This window comes from Vicia villosa, linkage group LG6, assembly GCF_029867415.1.
Source record: "Vicia villosa cultivar HV-30 ecotype Madison, WI linkage group LG6, Vvil1.0, whole genome shotgun sequence".
NCBI classification, from domain to species: domain Eukaryota; kingdom Viridiplantae; phylum Streptophyta; class Magnoliopsida; order Fabales; family Fabaceae; genus Vicia; species Vicia villosa.
The window spans coordinates 24,187,613-24,208,110 of NC_081185.1; the positions used below are offsets into that span (position 1 = coordinate 24,187,613).

Genomic DNA, 20,498 nt, shown 5'->3' on the forward strand with positions numbered 1-20,498 from the left:
TGTTCAAAAAGGCTATTGGCATTCATCATGGTCTCCATATCAATATATTCAGCAATATGGATCTCATTTCCTCCAAGTCTATCCCCCACCCTCAACACATTATTATAGTCACCTACACACATCCAAGGCCCCTTAATATTATCATTGACTCTTTGCAGGTCCTGCCATAGATGTCTCCTATTAACAATCTGATTATGAGCATATATAACAGTTAAATAATGAGAGAAGCTCCCTTGCTTATCATAAGCTTCTACATGAATAAACTGGTCAGATTTCTCAATGCTGATCATATTCCAGACTAGGGGATCCCATGTTAACCAAATTCTTCCATTGGCATGATATTGATAGTTATCAATATACTTCCAATTAAAGCCTAGCTTTTGCCTAATTTGGTCACATTTATTCTGTTTCACATGAGTTTCAAATAAAGCTATGCAGTTTACCTTATGAATTCTGAGGTGGGCTCCAACCTCAAGGCATCTTGCACTCTTATTGAGCCCTCTCACGTTCCAGCAAATCATGTAACCTCTTTCATTTGAGAGCTTTCCCCCAAAAGGCCCTCAAATTCATTGCTACATTCCACCGTTATAATCTCTGGCTGTTTACCCTTTCTAGCAGTGTTGGAGGCAACTAACCACGGATCTTCTTGCTGTGCTTCTTTGGGGATCTCCTTCACCACAGTGACCTTTTTCTGCTCCCACACTTTCGGTGGCTCTTTCACTTTCTTCACCACCTCTTCCTTTTTCTTACATTCATGGCCCACTTTGTTACAGCTTTTGCAGAATGGTGGTTTCCATTCATATTCCACTTGCTGTATCTGTTTTTCTCCTTGGGGGTTCCTAATTGTTATCTGATGTGCTAGTTCCTTTGTGACATCTACCTCTATTAGAACCCTAGCATAAGAAACTCTCAGTTTCTTTGCTGTACATTCATCCGTCATCAAAGGTTTCCCTATGGCACTTGATATCTTTCCAATACTCTTTGCTCCCCAGTAATACAAAGGTAAAGCAGGGAAAATCACCCATATAGGTAGCACCCTGAGCACATCATCCTGCAATGTAAAATTAGGGTTCCATTCATGAAGGAGAATAGGTTTCTTAAAAATCGTATATGGTCCTCTCATGAGCACAGCATCTCTATCCCCTCTGGTTCTGAAACGTGCTAGGAAATACCCCTCTTCGTTGTAATACAGGTCTGGAAGAGATACAAAATTCCATGTAGTAGCCATGAACTTCTTAACTGCGTTCATTGAGAGTTCATTTCCTATCGCATACATTATAAGTGCATTTGTCCAGAACTCCTTCTCCTCTTTCACATCCTGTTCCTCAATTTGGATTTCCATTTCCCCATTGACAACTACCGGGGGTGTATAGGTGAGTTCGTTCCCATTCTCCGGTAGCCTATTACCTTGGATAATGTCCACCCAGAGTTTCGGAGATTTGATAGGCTCCGTGTCCTCCGGCTTTCCTTCTACAGTTGGTTCTTCGACGATTGTTTCCAATCCCTTATCATCCTTTGTTGTAATTTTTCCTGTGAAACCCTTTCCACTTGAAGTCGGAGTTGACGAGAATACACGTACACTCGCCGGAGGGGTTGACGCCGCCTTCTTCTTTGGCCGGCCCCGCCCCATCTCCACACACCAGGGATTTGGATAAACCCTAAATCTCCTCTGCCGTGGTCCCTAACCCTAGAGTTAGGAGTTTAAACCAACACCAGAAGATTTTCAGCGGTTCGTCCTAGTACCCTGTCTCACTGAAAAACGCACTACCTTCAGTCACCGGAAATCGCCTTAGCAGTCACCGGAAATCGCCTTAGCAGTAACAAACTAAGAAAAAGTTTCACATGCTTGTAGTTGTTGTTAGGATATACATTAAATCATGTTGAAGAATATATGAGTATATTGTGTAGTACATTTCACACAAAGACATAATTGTATCAACAATTAACTTTTTCCATTCATAAAAGGTGCAATGCCCGTGTGTTCACCACGCCCCGCACCCAAGGTTTTGCAGGGCGGGGACAAGGTTTTACAACCCGTGTGTCCATTTACAAAAATATTTGTAACTTATTTTCGTTTATAAAAATAATTGTATCAACAGTTACTTTTTCTCGTTTATAAAAATAATTGTAAGTTATTTTTGTTTATAAAAATAATTGTACAAACAATTGACTTTTTCCCGTTTATAAAGATCCTTGTAACTTATTTCCGTTTATAAAATAATTGTATCAACCGGTAGACTTTTTCGTTTATAAAAATATTTGTAACTTATTCCCCTTTATAAAAATAATTGTATTAACAGTTGACTTTTTCTCGTTTATAAAAATATTAGTAACTTATTCCCGTTTTATAAAAACAATTGTATCAACTGTTGACTTTTTCCCGTTTACAAAAATATTTGTAACTTATCCCCGTTTATAAAAATAAAAGGAATCAACGTAGAATATTTTTTCATTTATAAAAATATTTGTAACTTATTCCTGTTTATAAAAATTAAGATTAAATATGTTTTTGTCCTCATAAATATCTCAATTTTCGTTTTTAGTCCCTCAAAATATTTTCTTCAAAGAATGGTCATTCTAAAATTTTTAATTTTAACTTTTAATCCCTCCTGCAGCTTAGCGACAATTTTTATAACTTAGCAACATAATTAGTGATGGTTTTAGCGATGATTTTTTACTTAGCGGCTGAATTATGGACATTTTTAGTGATGGTAGATGGATTCTTTAAATAAAATATATATCTTTTAAAAAGAACTAATTTTTTTTGTCATGCAAGGTTAGAATTTTGTGTGTCTCAATATATTATTAGATAAGCTAGTCAATTAAAATATTATTAGAGATAATTAATTATTATTTTTAATTATAATTTTTACTCCGAAAAACATAGTTTTTAATTAAAATTTAAAACCATTAAAAATAAAATTGGATAAATCCTAATTCTTTTAACTAACTTATAATGAGATTTGGAATATATAAAAACATTATAATTAGATTTGGAATATAAAACTTTAATTTGGAATATAAAAAACTTGATACCTCTGAATCGATTATAACATTTATCTTTAATTAGAATATCTCACATTTTCTTGAGCGTCGAAATTACAGCCAACACTCTTTCTTGAAGAAGAAAGTCATACTTTAAATCATATACATTATGTACAACCTGAAGAGTATCATACTGACTACAACTTTAACACACGCCTAACTTAACCATTCATCTACAACTAAAGGCTATTTTGTTTAAGTTTTTAAAAAATGGATTTTTTCTTTGTATTTTTGAAATTAGTTTTTCTAAAATCGTTTTTCAAAATATTACAAGTTTTTTTATATTTGTTTTTTTTAAAAATAAAATATTAATTTTGACATCTTATAACACAAACACATATAATTGAAGACCAAAACTTAGTCAAAATCATAATATTTTCAAAAAGTTGTATTTCAAAAATGATTTTTATGAAAATTTATTTGAAATAGCTTCAAAATTTAGTAATTTTTTGAAATTTTAATATCCAATTTTTTTCATAAATAAATGAAATAGCTAAAATCACATTTTAAGAATAACTATTCAAACAAAATTTTTATTTGAAGCTTTTATAAAAAGTTTTTTTTTTAAAATTTTGTTCACAAAATTTGATAATACTATAAAAATTATTTTTAAAAAAAGCCAAAACAAACGGGCCCTAAATAGCACGAACGATCTACATAGCACCGACCATCAAAATTAATTTAATGAGATTAATTGTTAGTAATTCTTGGAAATTTCTTTATCCACCCCCATGTCTTCTTGGTCACCTCTAGTGAAAAACCCAAAATACCCCTTACTTCGGAAATGCATCTCCGAAATGCAAAAAAAATGCTGTTTTCGGAGATGCATCTCCGAAAACGTTTTTTTTTTCAAAATTTGTCTTATTTCGGAAATGCATTTCCGAAAACAGCATTTCGGAAGTGCATTTCCGAAATACTGCGCGTTTTGCAGAATAAGCAAAACAGCCCCCTCCCACATTCATTTTTACCCTAAATCTTAAACAAACTTCCTCTCTTCAAAATTTTTGCATAACCAAGTTTAAATCCTACAGTTAACCATTCCAAAAACTACTCAATCTCAACCTAAAGCTACTCAATCTCTTCAATTGGTAAGTTTTTCAATCTTTAGATCTATGATTCAAATCTCCTTTAGGGTATTTAGAAATTACAAAAATGATATAGGGGTAGGTTGGTAGTGGTATTTAGGTTGTTTAGAATCATTATAAGTTGTTTTAATGTTGGATTTTGGGGTCTGCCATGGAAGTTGCAGAAGTGAGCTTCGCAGGGGTGTTTCGGAAGTTCATTTCCGAAAACACCTCCATTCCCAAATTCGGAAATGAACTTCCGAAGTGGTCCTAAACTGTTTTTTTTCAATTGTTTCGCATTCTTATTGATTTCAATTGTTTTCAAGAACATGGCAGGCAACCCACCACGCATCAGACAGGGGAGAGAGACCCAGACAACGTTAGCTAGATGCGAGCGGGCGGCGCAGCTGGCGTCGACGCAGGGACGGGGTCGTGTGCGAGTACCCGTGCAGATGGATGAGGGTACTTCCTCATATGGATCTAGGAATCGTCTGGCTCGGGTCTCTTCTTCCCGCCAGCAGGAGGTACGAGAGGAGGAGGAGGAGGAGGAGGAGGAGGAGGCAGTTACATACCAGGAGGCGGAGGAGGTACCAGATGTTAACCCTCCACACGGGGAGGAGGAGGGCTACCCGGGAGGGTCCAGTGACACGACCTTGCTGATTACCTACCACGAGCACGTCGCTCGACGTATCTGGGGGGGAGAGGTATTTTATAATTTGCCCGACTTTATTATTTAACCGTTTTTTATTTAGTTGTTTATTCAACATTTTCTTAACGGTCTAATTACCAGTTTTTTGTTTTTGTTTTTGTTGTAACAGGAGAGACAGACTTTGAAACAGGTGAACCACGCCCGGAAGATTTTCAATCTCTTTAAACCAGAGGCGCAATGGTTTAACGACGCGGTGACAACTTCAGGGCTAGGTGGGCTGTGCATGACGGGGTATACCACCATCAGCCACGGCATGCAGGGGGCCTTTGTGGAGAGGTGGCACAGGGAGACGTCTTCTTTCCACTTACCGGTTGAGGAGATGACGACCACCTTGCACGATGTGCAGTGTCTTCTCCACTTGCCGATTAGGGGGATGCTGCTGGACCATTCCCGGATCCAGAGGATCGATGCCAGTGAATGGATGACGCTCTATCTGGGTATGGAGCCAAATATGGCTGACTTTGAGTGCCAGACGACATATAGGCCTCATATCTGGTTCACCACACTGAGCGCTTATTTCGAGAACTACCTGGTGGCTGTTAGGAGTGAATTAGTAGTGTTTTCATCTGTCAAATTTACTACCTTTTGAGCTAGAAGTGAACATATCTTGTACTTTTTAAGGATTTTATAGTTAGAATTGAACTTTAGAGGTTTGATGCTAATTGTAGAACAACTTGCGTCACTTTGAGTGTTATTTGTGCAGTTATTGAAGTTTAGACGTAAAGACGAAGAAACACGCAGGTGTAGAGCTGCTAGAGAGGAAGAATCACAAAGAAGGAAGGTGAAACAAAGGCCGAGCCGCGCCAATAAGCAGCGAGACGTGCCATCCCTTCTGACTTGGGTTCGCGCCGCGCCAATACGTGCCGAGGCGCGATGGTTGCGTTACAAGGATAAATTGTTATAAATAGAAGCCCTAATCCTCATAAGAGAGATCTTTGGTGAACGAATTTCAGAGAGAAATCCTATTCTAGAGCAGAAAACAACTTCCGACGGAGAATTCAACATCAATTGAAGACATTCCCTTGATGAAGATGAATCCTTCCATGAAATCTTGTGTGTTCTTCATGGCTATGGAGAGCTAAACCCCATTGTGTTGAGTTTAAGGTAGTAGTTAACTTATGAAGATGCAATTACTTTGATTAATTCCTGTGAACAATTGTTTAAGTTTTATTATCAATGAAAAACCTTGCTTTTATTTTATATCATTGTTGAACTATCAATCGAGAGATAGGGTTTATACTTTCGCCCTAGGTTTTTACATTGACTTGTTGATTAATACTCAGAGATGAGGTTTTGAAGAAGTTTTCATAAATCATCGTTGTTCATTCCCTTTATCGTTATAGTTATTCTGAGAGATCGAATATCATATCGGTAGAGGTGGTTCTAGATTGATCATTAGACATAATATCAGTTTTGAGGATGAATGAAGATAGTAACTTAGATAATGTTCACATGTGGATTAATTGATTATTGTATATGAATAGGTTGATGAACCCTAAAACTCAACATATTCATTCACCATTGTTATTCAATCTTTAAGCTTTTATTCATTTAAATCTTATTTTGTTAATTGCAATTCGAGATCACATAATCAAATCAATACTTTTCATGACTCATTATAAGTCAACTATAGAACGACAGCAATATTACTCAGTCTCTGTGGATACGATATATTAGAAAATATTTACCCAAAAATACTTTCAACAGTGGCGGCGGCCGAATCTGAGGAGGCGGATAACGCCCTATTTGTGGAGTATCACCGTGCCTGCGCTCTCCGGTGCTGGTTCATGTTTGTGGTAGGCGCTGCACTCTTTGTGGACAAGAGTGCAAGATATGTCGACGTGACCTACCTCCGCTACTTCATGGACTTGACTACCGTTCACCAGTGGAACTAGGGGTTAGCTATTCTGGTATACCTATGCCAGAAGCTGAATGAGGCCTCCAACTGGAAGACCAGGCAGTTGACCGGATCCTACACATTACCGACGGTACGTTTCATTTTAATTGTTTCACATTTATTTATGTTTCGTATTTATTTTTAATACATTATCGTGTTTGTGTTTCAGAGCTGGATCATCTCCTACTTCCCCCGCATCCACGACTTCCGCGTTGATCCTGAGTACGAGGACGCCATGCCCAGGGCCGCCCGATACGTTCTCCAGAGGGGGAACGATGCAGTGGGACCATACAGTGGGTACCTCGACTGCACGATGCACGATGACATCAGTTGGAGGCCATTCAGCGACTACACTGATGTTGTCGCCTTTGACAACATCTCGTTATATTCTGGCTGGTTGGCATGCGGGACCAACACCATGGTGAGTTATCTCCCTGAGCGGTGCATGCGGCAGTTTGGATTTGTGCAGATGATACCCATGTCACCTTTTGAGGCTGCTCCCGACACAGTTGCCCGAGTGCAGCTCACTGGTATATTTGCAGATTGGGAGCGTCATGTGGTCCCGGAGGAGTATCGTCGCATGCAGGTCACCCAGGACTGGCACAGTGTGGAGGGGTATGTCACATGGTTCTATCGGGTGTCACATTCTCTGATGACATCCGACGCTCCCGGCGCTTTTAGGCCAGCATACGAGGAGATCTTGGAGAACCAGCAGGCCGAGGATGACCATGCCATTGAACTCCTGTCGATCTGCCAGCGGATAGAGCTGCTTGGGCAGGACGCGTTGGATCGAGGTATCATTGATCCGGGCGGTCCAGAGGCAGTCGTCGTGGTGGAGAGGATCGTCGGTGATGAGGGTCGTGCGGCGGCATACAGGCGCCAGAGGAGGTCTCAAGGAGAGAGGGTTAGGCATACCCAGTAGGGGTTCGGGTTTATTTTTTTGTATTCGGATTATATATTTCGCACACTATGACTCGGTCTGTATATATTATTTGAATTTTATTTATTATATTAGTATTTTACGTTGATATGTCATTTGTTTTGTTCGGCGTTTTTGTTTTGTATATATTACTCGTTTTTGTATATATTTCGTACGAGACTATTTGAAAAAGCATAAAAAAAAAGAGACTTCTGTATAATTCGGAAATGCACTTCCGAAACACCCTAAAATCTGAAAAAAGATATTTTCATAAGTGCATCTCTGAAAACACCTCCAATTTGGTGTTTTCAGAGATGCACTTCCGATGTCTGGGAAAATTTAGAAAAAAAATACTTCGGAAATTCATTTCTGAAGCAGAGGTAAAGTAAGGTTTTCGGTGGGGTGACCTAATTATTTTGTTCATTCTAGTAGCTATTTGATTTTAAAAAGTGATTCTAGAAAAAAGAAGCATCTAGAAGCAACCAGAAGCAGAAAACGTGTAAACGCACTATTAGGCTATTCGCATCCGTCCTACTATTCTATTCCAACGGAAAAAATAGAACATTCTAGAATCCCTTAATTCCTGTATAAAAGTCAAAACAAACACTCCCTTATTACAAACTCATTCACATATCGCAACCTCGAAACCCTAACCCTAACGAACTCTTTTATCTTTCCGCCTCTTTTACACAAAATCAATCTCTATCGTTCAAAATCTCTTCGACGATGGCCGGAAAAGGAGAAGGTCCAGCGATTGGAATCGATCTCGGCACAACATACTCCTGCGTTGGAGTATGGCAGCACGATAGGGTCGAGATCATTGCCAACGATCAAGGAAACCGTACGACGCCGTCTTATGTAGCTTTTACCGACAGTGAAAGGTTGATCGGTGATGCCGCTAAGAATCAGGTCGCCATGAACCCCATTAACACTGTCTTCGGTAAGATCTCTAACTTTTCATTCACCACCTCATGATTGATTTATATTTATTTTAAATTTTCAATAAAAAACCCTATAAATTTGTGGGATCTACAGTGATTTATGAATCTGTTCTATTGAATACTAGTATGAAGCAAAAGTATTGTTCGATTTTAGATTACTGATATGATGATATGCTTGGCTGTTAGTATTTTGTTTTATGAGTTTTAACTAGTTTGTGTGCTAATTGGTGATTTGAATTTGTATATACTTTAGATGCAAAACGTTTGATTGGAAGGAGAGTTTCTGATGCATCTGTTCAGAGTGATTTGAAGCACTGGCCATTCAAGGTTATAGCCGGTGCTGGCGAAAAGCCGATGATTGTGGTTAACTACAAAGGTGAGGACAAGCAATTTTCTGCTGAGGAAATTTCCTCTATGGTGCTCATTAAGATGCGTGAGATTGCTGAGGCTTATCTTGGTTCTACTGTGAAGAATGCTGTTGTTACTGTGCCTGCTTACTTCAATGACTCCCAGCGTCAAGCCACAAAGGATGCCGGTGCCATTGCTGGTTTGAATGTTCTTAGAATAATCAATGAACCAACTGCAGCTGCTATTGCTTACGGTCTTGACAAGAAGGCGACAAGTGTTGGTGAGAAGAATGTGTTGATCTTTGATTTGGGTGGTGGTACTTTTGATGTTTCTCTTCTCACTATTGAAGAAGGAATTTTTGAAGTTAAGGCTACTGCTGGTGATACCCATCTTGGTGGTGAAGATTTTGATAACAGGATGGTTAACCATTTTGTTCAAGAATTTAAGAGAAAGAATAAGAAGGATATTAGTGGAAACCCTAGGGCACTTAGGAGGTTGAGAACTGCTTGTGAGAGGGCAAAGAGAACTCTCTCATCAACTGCTCAGACAACCATTGAGATTGATTCTTTGTATGAGGGTGTTGATTTTTACACAACAATCACTCGTGCTAGGTTTGAGGAACTTAACATGGATTTATTTAGGAAGTGTATGGAGCCTGTGGAGAAGTGTCTTAGGGATGCAAAGATGGACAAGAGCACTGTTCATGATGTTGTTCTTGTTGGTGGTTCCACTAGGATTCCTAAAGTTCAGCAGCTTTTGCAAGACTTCTTCAATGGCAAGGAGCTTTGCAAGAGTATCAACCCTGACGAGGCTGTTGCTTATGGAGCTGCCGTCCAAGCAGCTATTTTAAGTGGCGAAGGTAATGAGAAGGTTCAAGATTTGTTGCTTTTGGATGTTACCCCATTGTCTCTTGGTTTGGAAACTGCTGGTGGTGTCATGACTGTACTGATTCAAAGGAACACCACAATTCCAACCAAGAAGGAGCAAGTTTTCTCTACCTACTCAGACAATCAACCTGGTGTCTTGATCCAAGTTTATGAGGGAGAAAGAGCAAGAACCAAAGACAACAACTTGTTGGGCAAATTTGAGCTTTCTGGCATTCCTCCTGCTCCCCGTGGTGTTCCTCAGATCACAGTCTGTTTTGACATTGATGCTAACGGTATCTTGAATGTCTCTGCTGAGGATAAAACAACTGGGCAAAAGAACAAGATCACTATTACTAACGACAAAGGTAGACTCTCAAAGGAGGAGATCGAGAAGATGGTTGAGGAAGCAGAGAAATACAAGGCAGAAGATGAGGAACACAAGAAGAAGGTGGATGCAAAGAATGCTTTGGAAAACTATGCTTACAACATGAGGAACACAATCAAAGATGAGAAGATTGCTTCAAAGCTTACACCTGATGACAAGAAAAAGATTGAAGATGCAATTGATGCTTCAATTACTTGGTTGGATAATAACCAGTTGGCTGAGGCAGATGAGTTTGAAGATAAGATGAAGGAACTTGAGAGTCTCTGCAATCCAATCATTGCTAAGATGTATCAAGGTGGAGCTGCTCCTGACGTGGGTGGTGATGATGATGAGGTTCCTCCAGCTGCAGGCGGTGCTGGTCCCAAGATCGAAGAAGTTGACTAAGTTGTTGATTAATTGTGGGTTGGGTATCTTGTTCCAGACCCTTTTAAGTTTTAATTTTACTTTGGTTTTATTTTTTTAATTTGGTTTTAGAATATATATTGGTCAGAGTTTTGGCATTTTCCTTATGATATGGGATACTGTGGTGATTATTGGCTCTAGAGTTTGATTTTTAAAGTTATATGTATCAATTTTTTTTTGGTAATGCAAGAAAATAATTTTACTGGCCATCTCTAACCTTATTCTATTTATTTTTTCTGGACAAACACTTCATTCTATTTTTCAGTCACTTAAAATTACATTGCAGGAATACTTTACAAAAGCCTGATTAGTCATTATTACATTTATTTATCTTTTCCTTTACATTTGGTTTGATGTCAAACTGGGAACTAAATTATTTTTAAATGCAAAAGAAAGAATATTATTCATAAGCTCTTTCTAGAGAATGAAAGCATCACAACAGATGAACAGAACTATTTGAAGGCGAGGCTCCATCTGACACAGTCCATATCTCCTTGCCTTGTTAACTAATAGAAAGAAATCTCCACATAGAAAATGATCCAATTTGGCAACTAAAATTTGAAGCACACAGCAGCCAAATCCCAACCATAATGATGCTATACTAATATTTGACTGATTAAAAAGGCTCCTACTGATCCAGCTGACTGCTAACAGATAGCAGAAACCAGAACAAGAAAACTCTAGATTAGCAAACCTTTAGCGGCACATGTAACATTGACTGATGATTTTGTTTTTGGCAGAAGTTTATTGACTGATGATTTTGTTTTTGCCAGAAGTTTATCCGAACAACCAACACGAGATCGAATCTATCGTTAACGGCAACTGATTCTATACCATATAAAGTAACACTTGACAGCTTGATCTGTGGAGTCGATACTCGATACCAAGCAGACGAAGATTTAGACTGGAACTCACAATCTGTCTGCTCTTGAACATATTAAATCAACTCTAAATTATTGTTCCAGATTACACCACTTGCACCTGACAAAACTAAACAATACCCAGATAGCCAAGATAACAATAGACTGTCAAGATCTGGCAAACATCAAGACCGAGACTAGTAATGCCCAAATACGAAATTCCAGGATACAAAAAGAGAAGTATACCAGATAGCCAACCATAGTTCCATACTGTCAAAATAATGACTGCACTGCTACTAGATACTGCTACTAGATATATCAAAAGATACAGTTCCATGGACTCCTAATCAGGCCTTTTACTCAAAGCAGATTTTAGGTGACAGTACCATTGAGACACTCAACTTACTAACCATTTAGATTGTTATTTATCCAATTTCAAGAATTCCTATGTATTGATTAGAACACTTGATCCAATGATAAATCTTTGTTGTTGAAGACTTTGTCATTCCTTGCATGTTCCAAATGCAAGCAAACTACACCTGGCTTAATTTGTTGGCATAAGATTTTCCACTCCTTAGAAGTGATTCGAAATGTCACTGTGAGACACGTATTCTCTTTGAAAAAGTTATGGGTATACTGAGCAAGTTGTTAACCATATACCATATACCTATAAAAGTGGGACACTCAAAAACAGAAGGCGAGATACTATACACCAATACCACACCCCAGCGCATAATTGTGAACCGAGGTTGATGGTGTTTGTCCTAACCAAGATAGTCAAGCATGGGATCTTAAATAAGATCAGACGGCCTGTGAAAGATCGTGAAAGCAGGATCGTAGATCCGCACTTAAGATCTTACCAAAGGGTAAAATAGTAAATTCACATAGACAAAAAACATAAAAATTATTGGCTGAATTACAATTTTGGTCCTCCTATTATCCTTTTTTTTGGGTTTTGGTCTCCCTATTTTAAAATCCGGAATTTTAGTCACTACATTTTAGTTTTTTGAGGATTTTGGTCCCCCTGCAAATTCGAAGACAATTTTAAATGAAATGACGCTCACATTACTGATGTGTCAGTGCCAGTTGAGCAGTGATCTGTTCAAAAAAACTATTTTTATTTAAGATTTATGTTGAACATGTCATCAATGTAAGTTCCATTTCATTAAAAATTGCCTTTGTATTTGCAGGGGACCAAAATCCTCTAAACTAAAATAGAGGGACTAAAATTCCGGATTTTAAAATAGAGGAACTAAAACTCACAAAAAAGAATAATAGGGGGACTAAAATTGCAATTAAGCCAAAATTATAATACATGAACAAGATAACCTATAAATCACAACATTTAACTAATTTAATTAATAATTCATAACCATCAACCCCTAATTTAATAAGCTCAAAAGATCAAGTTTAAAATAAGTAGTTTAAAACGATCAAATTCAAAATAAATAGCTCAAAACACATAAATATAATAAATAAGTAGTCTAATCATCTAAGATATTATGTATTTCTATATCATGATAGTCATATAAATTCCCCTCCTTGTTCTCATCCTCATTCTCTTCCACTTCAATGGCATCATCTTCAACGATGGAAGGAATGTCTAAATCATCACCAATAACACCACTAGCATCTTCTCCAACATCAAGTGTAATATCTTCATCATCTTCATTATCCTCCACATTTGCGATCCATTCTTCCCCTTCATTTTCAGAATCAATTTCATCAACCTCATAGTTAGCACTCTTTCTCTTGTTCTTCTTTTTCCCCAATTTTGAGTTAGTCATCACAAAAACTACCTTATTCATCGTGTTTTGCTTTAAGTGATTCCTCTTCTTAGTGTGAACCTAGATGATTATATAGCATAAATGATTAAAACACAATAGATATTTAGAATACAATTGTTTAATAAATTTGAAAACTTACCCTTTCAAAAGTTCTCCAGTTCCTTTCACATCCAGATGAGCTACATGTCAAACTAAGAACTCTTAAGGCAAACCACTGCAATTCAGGATGACCGCCTCCATAAGAATCCCACCATTGTGTTGGTGTTTTAGTTTGAAGTGCAAATATAGCAAAATCACTACCAAAAGATCCAACTTTTCCTTTGAAATCCTCAAGTGGAAGATCAATCAAGCCTTTTTATTCGGGATCTTCCACCATTCTAGACAAACATTCATACATGCATTTGTAACTTCATTATCAATAGTGAATCCTGGAGCATAACACAATATGGGGTTCAAATAAAGGCCTGCAGCATGTAATGGCCTATGAAGTTGCTTATCCCACCTTTGATCAATTATCTTCCAAAGGGGATTGTAGCTAAAAAAGAGAGAATAATTGAATTACTACTCAAACTAGATGTATGATTATAAAACAAAAATTAAAGTGAAAGACAGTTACCTCTTAACAATCCCATTAAAGCTTGACCAAATCTTCTCTTTCGCCCGATCCATTTCTTCATAAATAAATCCCATGGCCGACTTCTCATCGGAGTCCACCATACGCAACACTCTAGTAAGTGGGAAAGCGCCCCTCATACAATTCAAAACATTCTTCCAAAACAACTTATCCAACACAATCTCTTCCACAATGATTCCATCTTTACTCTTTGCAATTTTTCTACTCTTCCATTCTTTCGAATTGAACATATTAATTACTTCACCTCGATGGTCATTCAAACATCCCAATGTCAATAAGAAGTGGCAAAACGAGTCATTGCAGGTCGAATCAAATCAGCATTATTAGTAAACTTATGCAACAAAGAAATAAGACTTGTTCTTGCATAAATATAAGTTGTGATCTTTTTACCCTTGGCAATTGTATCTTTATGGAGAGGGATTTTCTTCTCAAAATCTTCCAACATCAAGTCAATGCAATGGGCAGCACAAGGTGTCCAATACAACTTTGTTCTCTTTTCCATCAATAATTCCCATGCTGCTTTGTAATTGGCAGCATTGTTGGTAACAACTTGGACAACATTTTCTTCCCCAACCTCTTCAATAATATCATCTATCATCTTAAAAATCTTATCAGCTGTCTTAGTTATATCAGATGCATCAATAGAATTCAAAAAAACAGTTCCTTTGGGACTATTCACCAAAAAATTCAGTATAGTCCTTCTCCTCCTATTGGTCCAACCATCCGTCATTATAGTGTAGCCTAACTTCCTCCAAACAGCCCTATGCTCCTCTAAATCATTGTTAATCTGACCATAATAATAATCTAAATACTTCACTCTAATTTCATGATAGGTTGGTGGCTTAAATCCTATACCATGTTTTATAGCATATTCAAACATTTTTTTGAAACTCTTTAGACCTTGCAACATTAAATGGAATAGAATTATTGTAGAAAAAAAGAGAAATATCCTTACATGCATCCTCCCGCAACTTCTGCTTAAATTTACCATTGATAGTGGTCTGTTTTAGTGTGTTGGGGATTCTCTTTTGAACATATCCTTAGGTGCTATCTCCACCTGACATTTCCTTTTTCCACTTGAACAACCTGTGGCAGTAGAATTATCATCTTCAATGCTAACTTCTTGTGACTTTTGCAACAACTTTGTTTGTAATTTGTAGACCCTATCCACCATTTTAATCTTGATGCCATCTGGAACCGCTAAACACATCTTAACATTATTATGGTTTCCAGCCAAATTATGTTTAAAACGATAAATACCTCCTGTAACTTCACTCTCACAGAATTTACACTTCACTTTTCTGGTAATTGGGTCAAGTAAAACGCAGTATTCCCATGTTGGGTCAGTTTTCATTCCAGTAGCATTTTTTGCGGGAGTAGGAGTAGAAGCACCACTTTCAGCAGTTGATGAAGCATTTCGTGATTCTTTATTTGAAGTCATTACAGAGGGAAGAAGAACAAAGATGATAACAGGGGGGAGATGGTGAAAAGTTTATGTTTTTGGTGAAAGGAGGAAAGTATCGTGAAGGAGGAAAGTATGACAACTTTAGGAAGAAAGCTGCAGCCGTTTTGTGTTTCTTAATATTAGGGTTAGGAAGACACAACTTTAAGTAAGACAAAAACTGGGTTCACTTAAAAATATGACCTAGTTAGAAAGCCCAACAAAACAGGACCAAATCTATGACTTTTACGATCTTACTTAAAAGATCTCGATCTTGACTACAAAAGCACACAAAAAAGATTTTTTTGCAAGATCTTAGCACTAAAAGGCAATAAAAGATCGTAAGATCTTACGATCCTACGACCCAGATCTCGATATTGACTACATTGGTCCTAACTAAATTATCTTTAGTTGAAAGCCTATTATTAAACATCCTCCATATTAGGAAAGATATTTTTGAGAGTATTGCTTTGTGCTAAGCCTCTGGCCAATAACTGTTAACCCTATTATGAAGCATCCTCCATATTAGGAAATATACGTTGACAGGATTGCTTTATGCTAAGTCTCTGACCAATAACTGTTCTATTAACTGTTAACTTAGGTTCTATTTTCAAACATCATGATCATGTAACTCTCTTTAATTACTTTTTATGAAAAACTAAATTATATCTTATATATTAAACATTGAAAGATACGAAGAATATATACATAATTCATATACTATTTAAGGAAATAGTACAAATGTTGTTCTAATTACATATCTCTAGAATTAATGAGATTTTTTAATCATACCAATGTGTAGATAAATAAGAAGATATTACATGTTTCCTAAATTGAGTAGGTGCTAATCATTCTTAGCTTGGACATGATTCTTTCAAAATTGTGGTTGTTGAGTCCCTTAGTTAGAACATCTTTAAATTAATTTTGAGATGACACATATGGTGTGCTTTGTGCATATTAAGCCACTGTCAACTTTTTCTTTAATGAAATGTCTATTAAATTTAATATATTTAGTCTATCGTGTTGCACCGAGCTATGCTAATTGCTGATTTCTTATCATAGTAAAGCTTCATTGGTTCTTTCCGTGGGCAGTTGCAAGACCCAACTAGCCGGACAACCCTTATTTTCTTTGTACCTCCTCAATTTAATAGTTAATTTTTAGATAAAATCATAAACAAAATTAATAAAAATAGGGTGTGAAACTTAAAACACATGAATAACCAATGATCTAAGCTTAGTCCAATTAATTATTTATGAATCAAAACAAAAATTAAATAAAAAACTCTCAAAACAAAAGAACCTAATCATCGTACAACAAGTACAGGTTTTTAAAAAAAAAAACTCTTCGTCTGTATCTTCTCCCTCCCCTCTTCAACTAGTCGTTGTTGTATCCTTTCTGCCGAATCCGACCACCGTTGCTCTGCTGCCGTATTTTCTCCACCAAATCCGACCGCAGTTGCGCTGCTCCATCACTGCCGACGCCGCTGTTTCTCTCTCAGCTGCCGCCATGAGGTGAGAAATTTACATCATTTACTAGCGATATTTCTAAATTTGTGGACAAGTAATTTAGTTTTAGGGTGCTATTTTTGTTCTGTGAGATTTATAAAGTGAAATTAAATTAGTTGGGTGAGTTGAGTTTTAAAATCACAGTCACAGTGATGCTAAGAATTTGGTATATCCCTTTTTATGTTTTATTTTATTAGCATTTTTTTTAATTATTATTGAATTATTAACATTATTAAAATGATTTAACTTGCAATGGTACATGTAGTCTAAAACTATACACTTGTCTTATAAAAAAGATACATAGCTTTTTCTCTTAATACTGTAAAATTAGCGTAATTGTTTTTTACTTTTTCTTTATGTTAGTTTTGTTAAGTAAAGAAGTTTCTTTATTAAAATTAATAAAAAACTTTTAATTTTCTAAGTCTATTTTAATTTCAATTTTGTTTAATGTATCAATTTAATTTCAATAAATCATTGTACGGTTTTTACTTTTAAAGTTTCAATTTAACTTAAGAGTTTTTTTTTCTGGATCATTAAATTTTAGAGATGAGGAGGTTTTTGGTTTCTAAAACAAGTATTGAGAATGTGAATGTTGTGCAACCGGAAGTCGAAGTAGAAGAAACACTGCCTAATGTGGCCAATGAGTTTAATTCAAATGAGATTGTGCGTGATCTAGGATGTAGGAAACAAATTCATGAGTATGTTCTAGATATTCAAGACCAAGTGAGGAGGGCATATATATTAAAGGGTCCAACGCAAGTACACAATCAGATTTAGCAAGATTTTCTCGTACTCAATTTGAGAAGTATTCAAGAGCATTTTGTAAAGCATGGTATAAGAATCATACATGGATTGAATACAGTGAGTTAAAGGATGCATCTTATTGTTTCTATTGTTTTCTCTTTAAGCCGCACGGGAGGGCCAAACACTTTGGTTATGAAGTCTTCAACAAAGATGAATTTAAAGATTGAAAGCATGCATCCAAAGGCTTTAAAGATCATATTGGTAGTCATGACAGTAAGCACAACTCATGTATGAAGCACTATGACGATTATAATAATCAAATGCAAAGTGTGACAGGTATCTTTGCTAGAGCAACTAGGGAATCAGAAGAATTGTATAAGATCCGTTTGACTTGTTTTTTAGATTGTGCTAGATATCTCATAGCATAAGGCATTGCTTTCCGTGGCCATGATGAAAGCTCTACTTCTCTAAATAAGGGCAATTTTAGAGAGATGGTGGATTGGGTAAAATCTTATTATGAAAAAATGAGACATGCTTTTGACCGCGGTCCAAAAATTGCACAATGACTTCCAGTGACATTTAAAAGGAGCTTGCAACTTGTTGTGCACATGAAGTTACAAAGGTGATTATGGAAGAGCTTGGTGATAGACAATTCTCTGTGCTTATTGGTGAGTCACGTGATATATTCGTCAAAGAGCAAATGGTGGTGATGTTGAGGTTAGTAGTTGTATTTTCCAATTTCTATTACATATTATTCTCCATGCCTCTATTGCAATGAATTTGTTATTGTACTTAAACTTATAAGTTTTGTTCAAAATTAGATGAATACATTTGACTTTTTATTTATATTTCTAGGTTCTTGAACGAGAAAGGGAAAGTTGTGGAACAATTTATTGCTCTACATCATGTCAAATATACTACATCTGAGGCACTAAAGGATGCTCTTTATGGTATTCTTGATCATCACACATTATCTATTTCAAGGATACGAGGTCAAGGATATGATGGAGCTTCAAATATGAGAGGTGAATTTAATGGTTTACAAAGAAAGATTCTAGATGAAAACCATTATTCTTTCTATGTCCATTGTTATGCTCACCGTTTGCAATTGATGGTTGTGTCTGTTGCTAGTAGTTGCTTATCTATTCATGATTTCTTTGAGTATATTTCCTTGATTGTAACCACAACAAGTGCATCTTGCAAGAGAAGGGATGCTTTGAAGGAGGCACAACACCAAGATATTTTGAATAGACTTGAGAGTGGTGAGATAACTCAAGGAAAGAGCTTGCACCAATCACCTAGTCTCGCTAGACCCGAGGATATTAGATGGGGTTCACATTATACTACCTTGATTCGTTTGGATCAGATATGGTCCTTCATGTTAGAGGTGCTTAGTATTGTTGATGAAGATGGACGTGGACCATCTCAAGCGGCGGGTTTGATAGAAAAAATGGAGAGCTTTAAATTTGCTTTCATTTTGAATCTTATGTTAAAGTTGTTTGGTATCACAAATGAACTTTCAAAAATCTTGCAAACAAAAGATCTTAATATTGTGCTTGCTATGAAATTAGTTGATGATGTTAAAGCTCGGTTGGCTACATTGAGAGAAAGTAGTTAGGATAATTTGTTTATTGATGTCCAAGAATTTTGTGCTGCTCAAAGTATTCTGGTGCCAAATATGGATGAAGAAAAATCGGTTCGGGGTTGTTCAAGAAGAGAAGGGAGGACTGTCACTAATCTTCACCATTACCGTACAAAGACTTTTTTATGTAGCTATTGACAAAATATGTGTGGAGATGGATCACCGGTTTAGTGAAGGAAGTAACATTGTGCTGGTTTGCTTCTCATGTCTTGACCCAAATAACTCCTTTTTCCAAATTTGATATTGATAAGCTTGCTTGTCTTGCTAATATTTATCATGCAAAATTTTCTGATGATGACCGTGGAACAATAAGGGAGCAACTTGAGACTTATGTACATCAAGTGAAAAGGCATGCTTCTTTTACTTCTTGTGAAGATGTTCAAAGTTTGGCTATAAAGACGGTTCAAACTGAGAAACATTTGGTATTTCCATTGGTATACAAACTCATTGAGTTGGCTTTGATATTGTCGGTGTCGACAGTATCCGTTGAAAGAGCTTTTTCAGCAATGAAGATTATCAAGTCTAATTTGCGCAACAAGATCAATGATGCATGGTTCAATGACTTGATGATATGTTACGTCGAGCGGAAGATATTCAAGTACTTAAAGATGTTGATATTATTCGAACATTCACCGTAAAGAGGTCTCAGAGAGGGCATTTTCCTCTTAATTTTATTTAGCACAGTATTCGCATGTTAGGTTTCATCTCTCTTATGTAGCACACTTTATGACTATTTATATATTATGTCACATGTAAATTACAGTTAAATTTTTTGCCCAGGCTGCCTAAAATTCATGGCTCCGCCACTAGTTCTTCCCACTTTATCTTTAAACCTTCTAGGATGACTTTCAGCCAAAGTAGCTCACATATATCTTGTGCCATGACTCGAAATTCTGCTTCAGCACTAAACCTTGCTACAACACTTTGCTTTTTTACTCTATCAAGTTACAAGATTTCCTCCAAGAAAGGTACAATACCCTGTTGTTGACCTTCTATCCACAATTGACCCAGCATAGTCAGCATCTGCATAGTCTTCAATCCTAACATTTCTATTATGTTTGAATATAATTCCTCTTCTTGATGATCCTTTAAGATAGTGAATTGAGTGCAACTTAAAAATGATTCTCCTTTGGGTTATGCAAAAATTGATTGACTAAACTCATTGTATAGGTAATATTTGGCTTGGTATGAAATAAGTATATAAGTCTGTCCATCGGTCTTAGATACATCTCTTTGTCTATTTCAATGTTGTTAGACGATAGGAAAAATCTAGGAGGGTGGGGGGTTGAATAGATCCCTTTTTTATTT

The 20,498-nt window shown here is 36.6% G+C and overlaps 4 protein-coding genes across 4 annotated transcripts; 2 read left to right on the plus strand and 2 right to left on the minus strand.

The window, feature by feature from the left end:
• Nucleotides 1-8,229: 8,229 nt before the first annotated feature.
• On the plus strand, nucleotides 8,230-10,785 carry LOC131609015 (heat shock 70 kDa protein 4-like). The gene is made up of 2 exons (XM_058880636.1): nucleotides 8,230-8,574; nucleotides 8,829-10,785. The coding sequence occupies exons 1-2, from the start codon at nucleotides 8,361-8,363 to the stop codon at nucleotides 10,556-10,558; spliced, it is 1,944 nt and encodes a 647-aa protein (XP_058736619.1). The 5' UTR covers nucleotides 8,230-8,360; the 3' UTR covers nucleotides 10,559-10,785.
• Nucleotides 10,786-12,920: 2,135 nt separating this feature from the next.
• Nucleotides 12,921-14,087, minus strand: LOC131613381 (uncharacterized). The gene is made up of 4 exons (XM_058885054.1): nucleotides 13,840-14,087; nucleotides 13,619-13,758; nucleotides 13,363-13,574; nucleotides 12,921-13,283 (listed from the first exon to the last, which is right to left on the minus strand). The coding sequence occupies exons 1-4, from the start codon at nucleotides 14,085-14,087 to the stop codon at nucleotides 12,921-12,923; spliced, it is 963 nt and encodes a 320-aa protein (XP_058741037.1).
• A 41-nt stretch (nucleotides 14,088-14,128) lies between these two features.
• Nucleotides 14,129-15,298, minus strand: LOC131613382 (uncharacterized). Its single transcript, XM_058885056.1, has 2 exons — nucleotides 14,944-15,298; nucleotides 14,129-14,757 (listed from the first exon to the last, which is right to left on the minus strand). The coding sequence occupies exons 1-2, from the start codon at nucleotides 15,296-15,298 to the stop codon at nucleotides 14,129-14,131; spliced, it is 984 nt and encodes a 327-aa protein (XP_058741039.1).
• A 1,330-nt stretch (nucleotides 15,299-16,628) lies between these two features.
• Nucleotides 16,629-19,903, plus strand: LOC131609016 (uncharacterized). The gene is made up of 3 exons (XM_058880638.1): nucleotides 16,629-16,810; nucleotides 17,349-18,265; nucleotides 18,404-19,903. Exons 2-3 carry the CDS (start codon nucleotides 18,177-18,179, stop codon nucleotides 19,164-19,166), a joined length of 852 nt encoding a protein of 283 aa, XP_058736621.1. The 5' UTR covers nucleotides 16,629-16,810; nucleotides 17,349-18,176; the 3' UTR covers nucleotides 19,167-19,903.
• The last annotated feature ends 595 nt before the right edge of the window (nucleotides 19,904-20,498 follow it).